The 16,735-nt window shown below is 52.1% G+C and overlaps 5 protein-coding genes across 5 annotated transcripts; 4 read left to right on the top strand and 1 right to left on the bottom strand.

The window, feature by feature from the left end:
• Positions 1-399: 399 nt before the first annotated feature.
• COCVIDRAFT_28698 (hypothetical protein) lies at positions 400-1,673 on the bottom strand (the record flags this gene model as incomplete). Its single annotated transcript, XM_014698704.1, has 3 exons — positions 400-553; positions 600-848; positions 898-1,673. 3 exons carry the CDS (start codon positions 1,671-1,673, stop codon positions 400-402), a joined length of 1,179 nt encoding a protein of 392 aa, XP_014554190.1.
• A 1,021-nt stretch (positions 1,674-2,694) lies between these two features.
• Positions 2,695-2,949, top strand: COCVIDRAFT_105596 (hypothetical protein; the record flags this gene model as incomplete). Its single annotated transcript, XM_014698703.1, has 1 exon — positions 2,695-2,949. A coding segment is annotated over one exon (255 nt), but the record flags the coding sequence as incomplete, so codon positions are not given.
• Positions 2,950-3,506: 557 nt separating this feature from the next.
• Positions 3,507-8,513, top strand: COCVIDRAFT_105582 (glycoside hydrolase family 2 protein; the record flags this gene model as incomplete). The annotated part of the gene is made up of 8 exons (XM_014698702.1): positions 3,507-3,893; positions 3,941-4,472; positions 4,525-4,794; positions 5,717-5,861; positions 5,926-7,183; positions 7,245-7,362; positions 7,418-7,653; positions 7,749-8,513. 8 exons carry the CDS (start codon positions 3,507-3,509, stop codon positions 8,511-8,513), a joined length of 3,711 nt encoding a protein of 1,236 aa, XP_014554188.1.
• A 2,029-nt stretch (positions 8,514-10,542) lies between these two features.
• Positions 10,543-13,046, top strand: COCVIDRAFT_18024 (hypothetical protein; the record flags this gene model as incomplete). The annotated part of the gene is made up of 3 exons (XM_014698682.1): positions 10,543-10,784; positions 10,869-11,973; positions 12,027-13,046. 3 exons carry the CDS (start codon positions 10,543-10,545, stop codon positions 13,044-13,046), a joined length of 2,367 nt encoding a protein of 788 aa, XP_014554168.1.
• Positions 13,047-14,877: 1,831 nt separating this feature from the next.
• On the top strand, positions 14,878-16,351 carry COCVIDRAFT_39855 (hypothetical protein; the record flags this gene model as incomplete). The annotated part of the gene is made up of 2 exons (XM_014698701.1): positions 14,878-16,045; positions 16,110-16,351. The coding sequence occupies 2 exons, from the start codon at positions 14,878-14,880 to the stop codon at positions 16,349-16,351; spliced, it is 1,410 nt and encodes a 469-aa protein (XP_014554187.1).
• Positions 16,352-16,735: the final 384 nt, after the last annotated feature.

The raw sequence follows: 16,735 nt of genomic DNA, 5'->3' as shown, positions 1-16,735 counted from the left end.
TTTGAAGCGTTTGTTGGTGCGCACAGATCGTTGTAGGTAAGTGAGGTGGACAACGGAGAGGCTGGCCCGATTGAGACAGTCTGAAAACTTGGAGAGGTCTTGGCAAGGGACCCGCATGACTAAGCTAGTGGCTGCAGGCAGCCATTCACGTGCTTGTGTAATGGAGGTACTGCAATCACTAGGGTGCATGTACGGACTAAAACCACAAGTCTTATTGAACATTAATATTATTTCTATGTAAAGGGTTCTTGATAGAGTAGCGTGAGTGTAGCACCAGTACCCAGTAGTGTAAGCGATCCAAAATGATCTTGCAACCGGTTCAACGCCTCCCAATGCCAGGCTTCATGAATGGTGTCAACCAGAGGGGGACAGTAATGATGCGTCGTCACATTTCGATGATTAGTTAGTCTTGACGACCTTGGTAGGACCCATGTCGAGTTCGGTGCCAAACACCCAGTCCCAGAAACGGCTTGTCACACCAAAGCCGTTTTGGTAGTCGGCGAAGTGGTGCTTCAGATGATACTTCTTGAGCTGCTGGTAGTAGGAAGGAAGCCTGATTCATGTCAGCAGGAGTTCGCACAAGAAAGAAATACACGTACTTTTGGTGATGGAGAAAGTAGTGCGTCATGTCGTAACATGTGTATCCAAAGACACCACCGCAGAAGGCAGCCACAGCAGCATGCCAGTTCCAGAAAATAATGCCATGCGCGACAGACCAGAATGGCGTTGCTAGAGCAGTAAACAGCGTAGGGGGCATAACAAGGCGGTACTTGTCCATGGGAAGGTAGTGGTGGATACCGTGGAGGATGAAGTGGAGGGTAATTGCAACACGATTGTCTGGAAGGTGGCTATTGCATGTTAGCACCAGCCGAGTCTATAGTGAGAGATGATACTTACTCGTCCAAGTGGAACAGTCCCCTGTGCAAAACATACTCGATGATTGTCCAGAAACACAAGCCAAAGACCCAGTAGCCCGCCAGTTCAGGTACCGATCGTAGCCCGCCATAAGCCACTGCTGTTCCGTACGCTACACAGGGCCACCATATTGTGGGAACAACCCACCAGGGCGTCTTGCTCAAAGGCTCAAGAAAGTTGCCAAACAGCGGAGCGGAATCGCCGCCTTTGTAGTGCCGCGGTCGGTGGACTTGCTCGAGATAAAATTGCTTGCTGAATCCGCCATTCCAGACTTGCATGAAGAGTGGCTTGTTGAGGTCCAAAAACTTGTGTTCCTTGTAGTCTTTGTTGGGGTCCGTCTCTCTTGACAAGTCGTCCTCAGAAGACATTCCAGTCGCCGCATACAGCGGTTTGCCATCCTGCGACATGGCCTTGAGCTCTTGTGTGCCAGCTTGCGAAGGAGGCAAGGGAATGATGTCGGCAGGCTTTGAGCTCTTCACTGCACCATTGATCACCGACTCGGTAGCCATGAAGCCGACGAGGTTCTCCTCGAGAATCTCGTATGCCGAGTCGGAATGTGCGTGGGAAATTCCATCTTTCAGGATAGCCTCAACGTCCTTGCCCGCATACTCGAGAATGAGCTCGGGACCACCAGGGTGGCCGTCAAGGAAGTCTGTGACATCGTAGACTTTTGTGCCAATGGTAACGTAGCACGACTTGTCGGTGTTGTGGGCGCGCACTTCAGCGGTTGGAATGGTCGGGAGGGTGCGGCCAGGCATTGTGGCAGTGGAGGACATGTAGCGGTGTATTCAGAGTCGTAGAGGGTTGTGCGACGTGTTGGAGGGATGTGGTGCGGATGCGTGGATGGACGTAGTTTATGTACTCGAGAGGCGATTTGCGTGCAAACACAACGCAGGGTCTGCGGGGAAAGGAGACTCGGTGCGGTGGAGGAAGCCAACTTCCCACAAAACACCAAGGCGTAAGGAAGGAATGTATAGGGTCGGAAAGTAAACAGGGCCGTGGAAAATTCGTATCCAGGCGTGGGCGGTGTGTACCGTGTATAGTGTGTACTTGGGGATGTACTACATATGTATGCGTCTAGGTAGTGAATTGGTCAGGAGAGCCAAGAGATCGCTCGCCCTGCAGATCTGACCACCGGCAGCTAATGGTGGCGAGACCGCCGGCCTTCTCGTCCGTCCGCCTCCGAGGTTCCGAGATGGCACAGCAACCACCAAAGCGCAGTTGTCCAAAAGGAGATGCAATTTCCTTTTACTGTGGGTTTCCCGCTGTGTGCTTAGATGCAGTATTTTCTTTGTTTTCTGTCCGCACTTGGATTTGCCTATTATGCGGGCAAAATTGGCACACTCGCCGGCCAGGCCAATACGCCTGCACAGTATGACCCGACTTGTCACTCACTGCACGAGCTGCACGTTCACTCTGTTAACCATGCGAGCCATGAGATAGTCTTCCCAGATGCTGGCGACAGCTTGGCACAGCTTGTCACTATGTAGAATGGTACCATGGGTGGTCCTCTACACACCTCCACACAAATACATCACTCATATAAATAATTGCGAAGCACTCACTCTGCGCCCACACCTTTACATACTACATAGGAAAACAGTTATTTCTGCAGTTAACAAATTGCATATTTATATGGCGTGCGAAAGGGCGGTAACGGTGTTGTTTTCTATCTATGCGGACGTGCCAAGCCGAGTTTGATATGTCGATGCATCTTGAATCCCGTCTGCAAATACTTGTTTCTCGCAGATATAATGGGCCATTCATGGTTTTCATGGCACATACGACCATTGGAAACTGAGAGCTAGCCATCCCGTCCGATCTGGCATATATAAGCAGTTTACCGGCGGATTAGTAGTTAGGTGGGTGACCACTAGCGAATCCCCGCTGTCGTATGTTTTTTTTGTTCATGTGTGTGTGTTTTTCTTTTTTGCCAGCTTGCCCAGGTCACGTGCGGGATCTTGGCATGCTCTCAGAGTACCCGCCTCACCATACATACGACCAATATCAAGCAAGGTTGCACATGACCACTGACGGCTGACATGTCAGCTTTTTTAAACTTCACTCGTACGCATCTCCACATGTACACACGTCTTTCCCCTACTCCACATGCCAGGTAGCGACAGCGAGCCGGACCGAATGTTTGAAACGGGCTCGCGTGGGCGGCCACGATAGGCTGGTGAGGGCTGGCCAGCCTTGGTGGACCCTTGTCAGCCAGGGGCAGGCACACCCTATGGCGTCACTGACCGTTATCAAGTTGCAACTTCTCTCCCGTACTGGCAGCATCCAGCAGCCAGCAACCAGCATCAGCCAAGGTTTCAACGTATTTCTTGTTTGCCCTGCATCGCCCCGCCACAATGCCCCCCTTGCGCTTCCCCAGCCTTGCTTTCAAGAACCCTCACAACCCTCTCACCTCACTCCCGTCTTCTCAACATCATTCCGTTGACCAAAGTCCTCGGGTCCTTACATCTTGCACCCTACACATCATTCCCTGAGCACCAATACCTGCCCTGTGACTGCGCACACTGGATGCGCAATCACAGCTCATCATGCCTGCTACTAGCCTTTCAAACAGTGGCATCCAGCCTATAATGCCCGTTTCTATCGCTCGCCTATGCTCCGCATTCTTCCTACTGGGCGGACTGCCTTTGGCAGAAGGGTTACACCACATGGCCATGAAGGCGCCACTGAAAACCAATCGAAGAAAATTGGACATTACCCCCTTGCTCATCACGAATCGTTGCCCCGAGAGCATCTGGCCAGGCATCTCGACCCAATCCGGCTCAGGGCCAAGCGAAAACGGGTTTGAATTGAAGCCTGGAGAGACGAAAAATCAGACCGTGTCTGAAGACTGGCAGGGCCGGCTGTGGGGGAGGACCAATTGCTCATTCAACGATGACGGCTCGGCTGCAGCATCAGGGCGGGGGAAGGCTTGTGCAACTGGAGACTGCGCGGGTGCTCTCAACTGCAAGACTGGTGTAGGTATTGGTACGATTTGCAACAAACCTCTGCTGACTCTCCACAGGGCGATGTTCCTGTCTCGCTTGCAGAGTTTACATTGGATGCTGGCGATGGACACACCTACTACGACATTTCATTGGTTGATGGCTACAACCTCCCAATGGCCATTATCCTCCAACCACTTGAAAATGTCACGTTAGACGACCTCCCCCCAAATCTGACGAATCCATCCTGCCAGGGAACAGACGGCCTGCTTGCCCCTCAAGGCTACGATCCGTATTCGGAAAATCCGAATTTCCTTAGAACAAACTCTTCGTTTCCGCTTCCATTTGACCAAGACGTGGATGGAAATAGAATTTCCAGGTGGTGTCCCTGGGACTTGCAACAAACCCCTCCAGAGAAGCCTGGCGACGGTGTCTATCCCTACCCTGACGACAACATCAAACGACCTCAGTTCAACCCTTGCTATTCCGCCTGTGCAAAGAATAATCGACCCGAGGACTGCTGTACCGGAAAATATGGCTCTCCTAGCTCGTGCTCGCCGAGCCAGTATTCCAAGAACGTCAAAAAAGTGTGCCCAGATGCTTACAGTTATGGTATGTTTCAAATATACTATACAAAGGAACCATGACTAACATTCTGCTTTAGCTTTTGACGACCAAAGTTCGACTTTTATTATTCCATCTGGTGCTGGGTTTGAAGTCGTCTTTTGTCCCGGCGGTCGCTCTACGACAATTCTCTCGACAAGCAAAGATGAGGTGCAGCAGTTGGCACAGCAAGGAAGAGTCGACAAGCAAGCTACCATAAGCCTCATGGGAACTCGAACTAGCAAGGTCCGTAGGAGCGCTGCTTTGACAACGTATCGGCTGGATTGGACCATGCTGGCGGCCGCTGTCATCACTACAACCACTGTTGTGAGTGCACACTTTTGGTAGCAAGAAACTACTACAGTGGGCCATCTATGGGTCTGGAAATCGCCCAATGTGGCTTGTACTGTTCCGTGGTTGGATAGTTATATACCCTTCGTCGCGAATCAATTCTTTCATCTCCATTATTCATTGATGCCAGTTGTTTCCCCACTTTTTGTGAAAGGCCCACTTTTTCTTGTGTACTCGGCATCTCCATGGAGTATCCATCTAGGGAAAAATGAAGTGCATCTTACACACAACCTCCGTACGGGATTGTTGTTCAAGATAAACTTTTAGTATTACACTTCGGTCCTTTTGCTCATACAAACGGCGGGCTACATACACGAGACAATGGCAGCCCAATACATATGCCCTTGACTGCACTCTCCAAATTATACCAATCTAGTCCTTTGAGGAAGCTTCATGTTCGGTCTCCAAGAGCGAGAGTGCGATACTTGACGCAAAATAATTATTCCATGCTGCATGGGCCATGACCGCCTAGAACACTCGCATCACAGTCGGTAACCCATCCAACACCGCCCCATATGACTACGTATGACACGGAACAGTCCTCGCCGATCTTGTATTGGATTTCGCATTCTGCATCTGTACCGCGTGGTCTGTGGACGGGGTGACAAGGCCGGCCTAGCGCCATACTTTCCGACTGGCCGGCGCTTGCCTAACTGCTTCGGCACCGGAGCACCACCTCCGCACACCTAATCCGGACCACCGTTTGGTATCATGCACTGCTCAATGTGTCTCCGCGCGGCATGTCGTACTCCGACAGAATCCACCGTTTGTTATATATGCTGAAGAAGCCCTTTGGCGTCTTTCAAGAGGACATTGCCACATTGCTTCATTGCTCATTCCGCTCATCTGCAGCTCCGGCAACGATTGAGGTTCACCAACGGGTTGGCCACCTCAAAACGTAGCCACCATGGCAAGGAACCAGACTTTCAACGCCCACCGACTGGTTGAGGGCTGGACCTTCAAGCAGGCTGACGATACCGAAGATAGCTGGATGCCAGTGAAGTCAGTGCCTACGAATGTCCACTTGGACCTAATGGACAATGACAAGTATGTTCTGATCTAAGCAAAAAAAAAAGAATACTATCGCTTGGAAAGGACTTACAAGAGACAGAATTCCAGATCCGTTTCTAGGTTTCAATGAACTTGGAGCTGAGTGGGTAGCAGACAAGGTGTGGAAGTACAAGGTTGAATTGCCCAAAGTACCTGAAGCACAGCAAGGCACTGTGCATGTCCTAGCATTCGATGGCCTGGACACTTTTGCAACCGTCAAGCTTAATGGAGCAACTATCCTTGAAAGTAGCAACATGTTTATCCCACACCGCATCGATGTCACCCAGAAGCTCAAATCCGACAAAAACGTCTTGGAAATCGACTTTGCATCTGCTCGCCTTGAGGCCATCAAAATCAAGGACAATCACCCGGAGCACAAATGGGTTGGGTTCAATGGCGACATGGCCAGGCTTGGCGTAAGGAAAGCTCAGTACCACTGGGGTTGGGATTGGGGCCCAATCCTTAATACGTGTGGTCCATGGCGTGAAGTCCGGCTGGAAAGCTACGCAGCCAGAATCGAAGATTTGAGGATCGACTATCAACTTGATGACAGCCTCAAGTCAGTTCAGGGGACGATATCGGTAGTCATCGAAGGCTCCTCGGCAGACAGTGTCTGCTTCAACGTGTTTGATGGGGAGACAAGTGTGTTTAGGGAAACGACAAAGATCATCAGCGGCGTGGCGAATGTGGATTTCCATGTCAATAGCCCCAAACTGTGGTATCCTCACGGCTATGGTGGGCAGCCTCTCTACACTTTCACTGCAACGGCCCTGGCAGATGGAGCAGAGCTGCATCAAACATCACGTAGAACAGGTTTCCGAAGAGGCGAGCTTGTTCAAGAGCCCGACGCCATTGGAAAAAGCTTTTACTTCAGAGTCAACGGCGTCGATGTCTTCTGTGGTGGCTCAGACTGGATCCCTGCAGACTCATTTACCCCCAGAGTGAGCGAAGACAAGTACCGCAAATGGCTGGAGATGATGGTAGATGGGTATCAGGTAATGATTCGCATATGGGGCGGTGGCATCTGGGAAGAGAATATCTTTTACGACATCTGCGATGAGATTGGTGTTTTAGTGTGGCAGGATTTCATGTTTGGTTGCGGCAACTATCCCGCCTTTCCGGACATTCTGCGATCAATCAAGGAAGAATGCACGGCCAACGTCACCCGACTGCGACACCACCCATCGATCATCATCTATGCTGGTAACAACGAGGACTATCAGGTGCAAGAACAATTTGGCCTGACCTACGATTACGAGGACAAGGACCCGGAGAGCTGGCTCAAGACTGATTTCCCTGCGCGGTATATTTACGAAAAGGTACGTGCGTCAGACATGCTGGCAGACCCCGAGTCATTGATACTAACGAGCATGCGACCAGCTGCTACCTGACGTCGTTGCCGCGGAGAGCCCGCATGTACCGTATCATCCGGGCTCGCCATGGGGCGACGGGGTCAAAACATCCAACCCCACAGTGGGTGACATGCATCAATGGAACGGTAACGATCCCCATATTGCGCCAGGTTCGACAAACTAATAATTCAATGCATCTAGTGTGGCATGGCAGGCAGGAAAAGTACCAAATTTTCGATACCCTTGGCGGGCGTTTCAATAGCGAGTTTGGTATGGAGGCGTTTCCCCATATCGATACAATCAAGTACTATTGCACCGATCCTTCGCAACTGTACCCGCAGAGCCACATGCTCGACTTTCACAACAAGGCCGATGGCCACGAGCGGCGAATAGCAACGTATCTAGTGGAGAATTTCCGCACCAAGACGGATTTGGAGGTATGCGCCGCGTTCGACGGTTACCTGGTTCATGGTCGAGAACTATGACCAAGTGGGGTCGCAATATAGGCTGTATGAATGCTAACAACGAATAGTCTTTTATCCATCTCACCCAACTCTCGCAGGCCGAAGCGCTAATGTTTGGCTATCAGGGCTGGAGGCGTCAATGGGGACAGGATAGGCACTGCGGCGGCGCACTTGTGTGGCAGCTCAACGATTGCTGGCCAGTCACGTCGTGGTCAATTGTGGACTACTTCCAGCGCAAGAAGCCTGCGTATTACGCAATGCGCAGGGTACTTGCACCCATTGCCGTTGCTGTCAAGCGGGCGCACTTTGATTGGAGCGTGGTGCACGCAAGAGTGCCGAGCACGAGCGACTTTGAAGTCTGGGTCGCGAACCAGAAGCTAGAGGAGGTTACGGCGACGGTTGAGTTGCGGTATATTAGCATTACGAGTGGGAAGGAGATTAAGGACAAGGTGGTCAAGAAGGACGTCAAGCTTGTACCGAACGGTACGACGGACATGTTGTCGGGCACGATTGACAACCGGAACGAGGAGCCGCATGTCCTAGCCGTACGCATATGGGTCAATGGGGAGATTGTGTCGCGCGACGTGGATTGGCCGCAGCCGCTCAAGTACCTGGACTTTGACAGTCGAGGCGTGGAAGTAATACCGCACGGCGAGACGATTGTAGTCAGAGCCCAGAAGCCGACAAAGGGCCTAGTTTTCGAGGAGCGCTCGGGCGTCCTGATACACGACAGTGCCATAGACATTGTCCCTGGTGACGAGCAGGTCATCAAAGTGAGGGGACTAGGTAAGCAGGATGAACCACTACGGTGGACATATCTGGGCAAAGACTAAAGGTCAGCATACTATGCATACGCATCGGGGCGGGCATGATCGGGAGATGATGATGGGGGAGGGGGGCCAGGAACGGTGGCAAAACGGTGGGATTATGCAGAGCTACTATCAGATTGTACCCAGCCTTGCATGGGGACAGGCGGCTACTTGATGGACAAACGTAAGTAAGAGTGAGAAGTAAGAGGATCTGGTCAGCCCGCGTGTCGATAAGATTAAGATTGAAGATGGGCAAACCCGGGGTGGCCCCCCCTCCCCCATGAAACTAAGAGCTGTAGGATTTTACCAGATCGTGTGTGTATAATAAGTGTTGTATGCGTGATCCAAAGTGGCTTAGAAGCACAAGAAGTATTATATGCAAGGGCACAAGGAGAGATGAAGACGATGAGGCGGCATACAAGCTTTGGTCGAGTAGAAGTTACAACTGGCGGGTATATGTGAGGCTAGTATAGGCCATGTAGTTTGTGTTAAGGCTAGCCAAGCGTTCCATACGAGGTGTGTCAACGTCCAAGGGTAATTAAACGGGCAGCTCGGCATTGGTCGGCATGCAGTCGTTTAGAGGGGGTCTGGCAAGTGCATGTGTGGCAGCCGCATGCCGCGTACAGGGAGGGGAGGGGGGCGTTTTGTGTGCGGCGAACGGCGGACGGTGTCTTGGTCGGCCCAGGCGTGGTGTCGACCCGGGAGGCGATGGATGGTAGGCCCTGGTACGGGTACGTAAGGGAAGTACGCACATGGTAGTAGCATGGATGTTGTAGCCAGTAGTCTGTCAGCAAGACGGTGGCGGTACAGTAAGTCGGTTGGGCTGGGGAGTCGCTGGATCGCAGGGGTGAAGGGGGCGCGAAGGGGGCGCGTGCAGTGTGCATTCACTCACGGATCGGCTGCTGCTATCCCGAGGGAGCGGGTGTATGAGGAAGATTGTGTGTGAGCACTTACGACTAGGTTTGGGTTTAGGTTCACGATCACCAAGAATACGCCCGCTGTCCGGCCTCACGAATACGAGGGGCGCATTACACTACTTGCCATACTTACCATACCGCCAGGCCCAACTGTTGGTTGTGCGATCGAGGGAGCCGTCTGCCTCATCGTGGCGGGAAGGATGAGCCGCACCTTGCTGAAACGACGTGCAGTAGTGCCGCCGGCGCAGTCTGACGGACAGGTCTCTATGGTGCAAGATAGAGGCAAAGAAAGAAAGAAAAAAAGACGAAGCGGGCAATCGAGGACGGCTGGGTGGGATGCGTTCGTGGTTGTCGCAGCGCTTCTTCTGGACGCCTTCTCGAAGGCCTGGGGGAAGGGGAGGGGGCCGGCGGCGCGTCCCATGCCATGCCCATCTCCAATCTCGCTTGGCTGCGCAGACGCAATCGTTCCCGTCCGCCCGTGTCCAACGTTCGCCTGTTTTTTTTCTCCTCCACCTGCAAACCCTGGTTGCATATGGGCCACACCAGGGGGGCGGGGAGTGAGGGTTCAAGGGCTATAATGCGGGGACTATACCCTCACTCGTGGGCCGCTTTGGCTCGTCTTTTTCCATTATCACTCCGGCCTTACTATGCGATCCGCTAGCTGCCGCAAAGTACACCACTTCGACGCGCCGCCCCAAGCATCATGACGGCGCCCGCCTGAGCTGCCAGATGCCAAACCGCCCTTGACCCATTTGCCCTCGACCCAGTTTTGCTGAAGCCTGTCTGTCTGTGGCATGCCTTGTGCGAGGCTGTCCCTCTGCTGCCCCCCTTCATCGCATCGTCTCTGATATATCAACCATCCCGGTCTCAACGCCATCCCTAGTCCCACTCGAGCTATATTGCATCTCGGCCTACCACTGGTACATCCTTCATACCCTCTTCTTGGCCCGTTGTATCTCGTCGTCTACCGCCCACGCCACCTCTATTTGACTGTGCCTACGCCTCGACCTGCCTCCTGGGTCCGCAATCACTTGCCGTGCAGACATTCTGCACCGCACATCGCTCCCTCCCTCCCTCCCCTTGTCTGCCGTCGTGCATCGCACAATCTGCCCGGGTACCACCGAAACTATCGCATCATGTTTCACACCTTTCAGTCCTCTGTCGGCGTGCGCCTGCCTGGTGGAGAGAGTGAGAGCCCCGGAAAACCATCACGACACCCAGGTTCCCGCCGCATTTCCACCAGCAACGCCTGCGTCGAGTGCAGAAGACGCAAGATCCGCTGCGATGGTCTGCAGCCGTGTGGTCAGTGCCAGTGGTACCAGCACCCAGAAGCATGCGGCTACTCAAAACCCGCCCAACGAGTCGTGCCCAGCAGAAAGTAAGTAGTATTAGTAGTAGTAGTAGTAGTGTACCACACGAACCCCTCTTGTTTCGAACATCCTGTACTGACCAAGGTGACAAGACTTCTCGACAAGCTTTCCAACAACATTGAACAGTACAAGAGTGTTCTCACCAAACTCTATGGAGTAAAGAGCCTCGAGTCATTGACTGATCTTCCGCGTGAAGAGCTCCTGGAATTGGCTCTTTCCTCTGCACCGACAAACGCAACAACATCTCCATCAGCAGCAACCACATCTGCAACAGACTCACAAGTCTTGTCCGAAGCCCGAACAGTGTCTGAAGCCCCTGAAAGTCTCGAGGCGCTTGAACAGGCGCCTCCCGAAGACCCCTACTGGGACGAGGCACGCAAGCACCAGCTCAGAGTCCAGGGTATCTCCGATGATGTAAACGGCCTTTCCATGTCAGTGGACCGGCTGTCATCCTACGTTGGCATCTCTTCAATCACAGCGGCACTGAAAGTCATTATACGGTGCGCTCCACAGGCAAAGTCGCTCATTTTACATAGCCGGCAGGAGACGGCACTCCCGAGCCGTGCAGGTTCCCCAAAGCCTGAATTGACAGACAACAGTCCGGATGCCTTGCCGTCTCTTGAGCAGGGCCAGGGGCTGATCGAAATCTATTTTGACCGTGTACATCCTTTCTTTCCAATGATTGACGAGGGCAAGTTCTGGTCTACCTATCTCTACGGTAACCGCAAAGACTCAGCATGGCTGGCCCTGCTAAACATGGTCTTCGCAATGGGTTCGCTTGCATCATCCGGTGCAGACAACGAGGCACACTATGTGTACTTTAGTCGATCGCGACGGCACCTGTCACTGGAGTCGTTTGGGAGCGGCAATCTGGAAGTACTGCAAGCATTGGCCATTATGGGTGGATACTACATGCACTACCTCAACCGTCCCAATGAGGCACACTCACTCATGGGTGCCACACTTCGCATGGCCACTGCGCTAGGCCTACACCGCGAGTACTCGGAGAGAAGTGATGCGAGCGGACAGTTCATTGTACCAGGCGAAAAAGACTCGATTTCTCCTGAGATGAGAAGACGCATCTGGTGGAGCCTCTTCTGTCTCGACTCTTGGGCATCAACTACAACAGGTCGGCCTTCACTGGGCAGGATGGGTCCTTCTATTACCGTCCTCAGACCTGGAACGGTCGAAAATTCTGTAAGTACCAAGGCCCTTGTTATGTTCCATCTCTGTAACTAATCTGCCACCAGGTGCACAGCGTACTGCCCGACAGCCCGCAGTTTATCTCACAACTAAAGGCCCTTCCTCTGACCCATGCCTCTGCGTTTTGCCAGATAGCTACTAGAATACAGGACCGTCTTGTCGAATGCCCGATCCTACCTTCTGCAGAGACAGCTAGCTACGACGCCCATTTGGTTAAATGGAAAGACGAATTGCCGTCCATCCTTTCGAATACTAGCGAGCCATGTCCCGAGTTCCTGCGTCGAGTACGACTAGTTATGAAGTGGCGCTTGCAAAACATTCGGATCATCCTTCATCGGCCTTTTCTGCTCGCCGCCGCACTTCGACGCGCACCGTGGGCTGCTCTAAGCACAGAAGAGAAAGTTGCAGTCAGGAAGTGCCGACAGATTGCCTGCCAGACGATTGAAGATATGAGTCAAGAATGCATGCCTGATCTGATATCTTGTTGGAATGCAGTATGGTTCTGCTTCCAGGCTTGCATGGTTCCACTGGTGTCACTCTTCAGCGATGCAAGCATGCCCGATGAGACGGAAAAGTGGAAAGCCAGCATCGAGACAGCACTGGCGTTTTTCGGACAGGCCAAGGATTGGAGCATTGCTGCCAAGCGAAGCTGCGATGTTGTCACACGACTATATGCCGCATACAAAACCCATGCTTCCACGGTATCCCACCAGCCACAGACCGTCGTATCACCAATCATGTATCCGCAGCAGCAGAACCACCACCAGCAGATGCATACCCAATTTACGGTCCCAGGAACACAAGCGCCTGCAATGCTCAACACGGACGCCGCCGCCGCTTACGCACAACACGCCGCCACATTCGCCCATTACAACCCTGCCACCCCGACCTGGGCTGCACCCAGGAACGACCCTACCATCCTAAACAACTTCTGGGATGACATGATGTGGGACACCAACATGCCCGACCTGCTCGACCCACCCTTTGGACTCAGCAACGATTATGACTATGCACACGCCGTGCAAGAGTCTGGACCCGGCGCCCCATGCTGGATGAACGGAAATTAGGACTTGTCACTTTGAAGAAAGTACAATACATACCCACCGCCAACCGGATCGTCGATCAGCCCTAAAACGGATGATTATCCGAAATAGGGATTACATTGAACTCTTGGGATTTTTTTGCCCATCTCAGAAAATGAGGAAAAAAGGATGAGACAAGTCCCCCCCCCCCCCTTAGCCAGGCGGATCCGCCACTTCCCTCGAAGGGACGCCAAAAAAGCACGGATGACATTGTGGCGGAATCTTTTTGTCACGGCCCAATTTAGGGCAGTCCTTTTTTGCACCGAACTTGTGTACATCATCCGTCCTTTACGCCTCGGAGCCTTCTCCGGTCCAGGATATCCCCCGTTTGGGTTTGTAATTGTTCTTTTTTACTTACCCAACCGAAACTGGGTGAGTGAAGCGAGTAAGGGATTAGTGGGGGGATAAGATATTACACGTTAAGCAACCAAGCGTTCCCGGGGGGGTTTATCGTTGTTTTTTCTTTCTTCATCTCGTCGTCGTTGCTGTTGCTTTGGGAGTAAGACAAATTTGCGTAGGGGCGGAATGTTCCGCGTTTTCTCAGGGATTATGGCGGAGTGGTTGCTGGACTGGGAGATACTCCGAGTTTCTTTTTGGCTTTGATTACGGGAGACGGCGGTTGTCTTTTTTGATTCTTTATGATGATGGAGGGTTTGATGGGGTGGAATGATGGATGGATGGATGGTGAGGATACACATGGTTTGGGTTTGACTTCTTCTTTTTTTTTTCTTCTTCGTCACTTTGATTCGCGTTTTTTTTTGGCTTCTTCTTCTCTTCTTCACGTTTTATGACAGCGTTGTTTTCTTCATCGTCATTTTCTCTTCATACCGCATTGCACGGATGCATCTTCTTTTCTCATTCTCCTTCTTCTCGATTCCCCCATTTATCATTATATCATGCACTTATGTTACAAACCACTTTTTATGATCCTTTCATCACCGTTTTCGGCGGTAAGCATGTACGATTTAGCTTCTTCATCTTCTTATTCCTTTCTTGTTATTACTTCTTGTGCTTTACACACGTTGGGCTATTCCGTTAGAGATGAGAGGGGCTTGTTTGCATCTTGATACCCGGAATTACTGGTTGCAGCTAAATTGGCATGAAGCGGAGGGTGAGGTTTGAGAGGACAGGGGGGATATAGGTGACTAGAGATATAGGCACGTCACAGCGAACACGTAGCTTAGAGGTAGACAGTAGTGGATACAAAGCGGAGTGGCATTATCCTGGGCGAATATGCATAAACAGTCATGCTTGGCTTCTTGTCCGCACTCTTGGCTTCCGGTGTTCTTGTGCTCCATGTGATGTGCGGAGCCCAGCGGGTGCTTGTTATCGATAAGACGCGGAGTGGCACGGCGTCATGGCAAGCCATGGCAACAAGGTGGGGGTTGACAGATGATGGTTGGCAGAGCCTACCATTAAGCATCTTACTTACGTGTCGCTTCGCAATAGTAGTGAAAAGTCTTTTCTTTCATTGTACAAGACTTTGGTCTCGTGCAAACTTACCGTGTATAGCATAGGCAATGGGTGACAGCACCTCTCTCCACCACCAATCTTCCCCACGTGCGCCGTATCCAAGACCCAAGCCTGGCCCTTACGCCGTTGATCTTAGCCTAGCAGCTTGGCCACCACCGGACCAATCTGACCGCTGCCCTGCCGTGAAGGGCGACGGCAGTTGGCGATGATGATGTGTACTAGTAAATAGAGATAGGCGTGCTGACAGCCAGACCTCCCTCTTGACCTCTTCATTTCTAACGCTCGTACTTCTCCCATTGTGATACGGCATAACCCTGCGACATAAGGCTACGTCCCTGCAACAATGTCGTCGGAACCCGATCTCCACCGTGCCATATCCATGAAACCACATCCGTTCCACACCCATCCGGATCGCATAGAACGTACATCTAGCCCACACGTTCATCTTACTCCTGCAGGCAGCTCCTCGCACGGCGACGCTGCAACCCGAGGCAAGACAGGCGGCAGCAGCACAGCAATTGACCGCTCGCCCTCCACGTCCACCGACCATCATGCCCGCCATGTCACCGCCTCATCGGCCAATGCCGCAGACGTAGAATCGCAGTCGCCCCCCGCCTATACGCCCGACACAGACCCGTACAGGCTGGCGGCCGCCATCAAGCCCGAATCCGAGCTCGCCCTGATCCGCGCCAACACGTCTCGCAAGCGCGACGGCTGCGGCCCCATCAGCCTGAACGCGAAGTCGCGTTCTGCAAAGAAACTCGAGGAATTCTACTCTGCCCAAAATGAAAACATTGAGCGCCTCCTTAAACCCGTCGATGACCACCGGCGCGCTGCCAAAGAAGAGGGAGATGCAAACCACCTCAAGTACAAAATCGCCGTCATCGGCTCTTTCGCCGCGAATATCATCCTCGCTGTGCTCCAGCTCTACGCAGCAATCTCCTCGCAATCCCTCTCCCTCTTCACCACAATGGCCGATTCCCTCTTCGACCCCTTATCCAACCTCACCTTGATCCTCTGCAACCGCGCCGTCGCCCGCGTCGACGCACGCAAGTTCCCCTCTGGCAAAGCCCGCATCGAAACCGCAGGGAACCTGTGTTTCTGCGCGCTCATGATCACCGTCTCCGTCGTCATCATTGTCGAATCCATCCGCACCGTCGCCGAACACAGCGGTCCTGACACCAACGATTTCTACCTCCCGTCCGTCATCGCCGTTGCCATTGCCTTTGCTACGAAATTCAGCTTGTTCCTCTACTGCTGGGCGCTGCGCAACAAGTACAGTCAAGTTCGTATCCTCTGGGAAGACCACCGCAACGATCTCTTCATCAATGGCTTCGGTATTCTTACCTCTGTCGGTGGCTCCAAACTTAAATGGTGGATCGATCCCATGGGTGCCATGATCCTCTCTGTCCTCATTATCTTCCTCTGGAGCAGAACCGCGTATTCCGAGTTTCAACTCCTGATTGGCGTTACGGCTGATACGAGTATGTTGCAGCATATCACATATATTTGTAAGTTCCCCGCCCCCTCAAAAAAGATACTAGGGGAATAGATAAACTGACGTCAAGGAAACAGCAATGACTCACTCCCCAACCATCCTCCAAATTGACACCGTCCGCGCTTACCACTCCGGTCCCCGCCTCATCGTTGAAGTAGACATCGTCATGAATCCAGATGATACCCTACGCGCCACCCACGATGTCGCAGAGGAACTCCAGATTAAGCTAGAGTCCCTGCCTGATGTCGAGCGCGCATATGTCCATGTTGATTATGAAACTGATCATCGCCCGGAGCACTTTTTGAAGAAGGAGTTGTAAGGTTTGCAGGGGGGGGGGGGAATGAAACTATGAAGTCAATGAATGAATGAAATAAATACATGTACGTTAAGTTTGGTTTTGGTGGGGGATAAGAAGGGGGAAATTGGGTCATCTTTACCTCTTTTGATCTCTTCTTGATTCTTGTAAATTCCCAACTTGTTCATTATATATAGTTATTCTAAGTGAAGAAATGGGGAGAAAAAAAAAAGTCATCAACGACGATAACGAAAAAATCGGGGAAGTATACTTGATTACATTTCATCACTATCAACATGGTTTTATTGTCCATGAAATCAATCAAAATTTAGAAATACAATCATAAATACATGTCGTGATATCTACACGTCAACTATGCATAATTCATCTATTATAACTTGACCCCCC

The sequence above is a fragment of the Bipolaris victoriae genome (assembly GCF_000527765.1).
Source record: "Bipolaris victoriae FI3 unplaced genomic scaffold scaffold_73, whole genome shotgun sequence".
Taxonomy (NCBI): domain Eukaryota; kingdom Fungi; phylum Ascomycota; class Dothideomycetes; order Pleosporales; family Pleosporaceae; genus Bipolaris; species Bipolaris victoriae.
The sequence above is the reverse complement of the archived record's forward strand: the minus strand, read 5'-3'. Positions and strand labels throughout refer to the sequence as shown.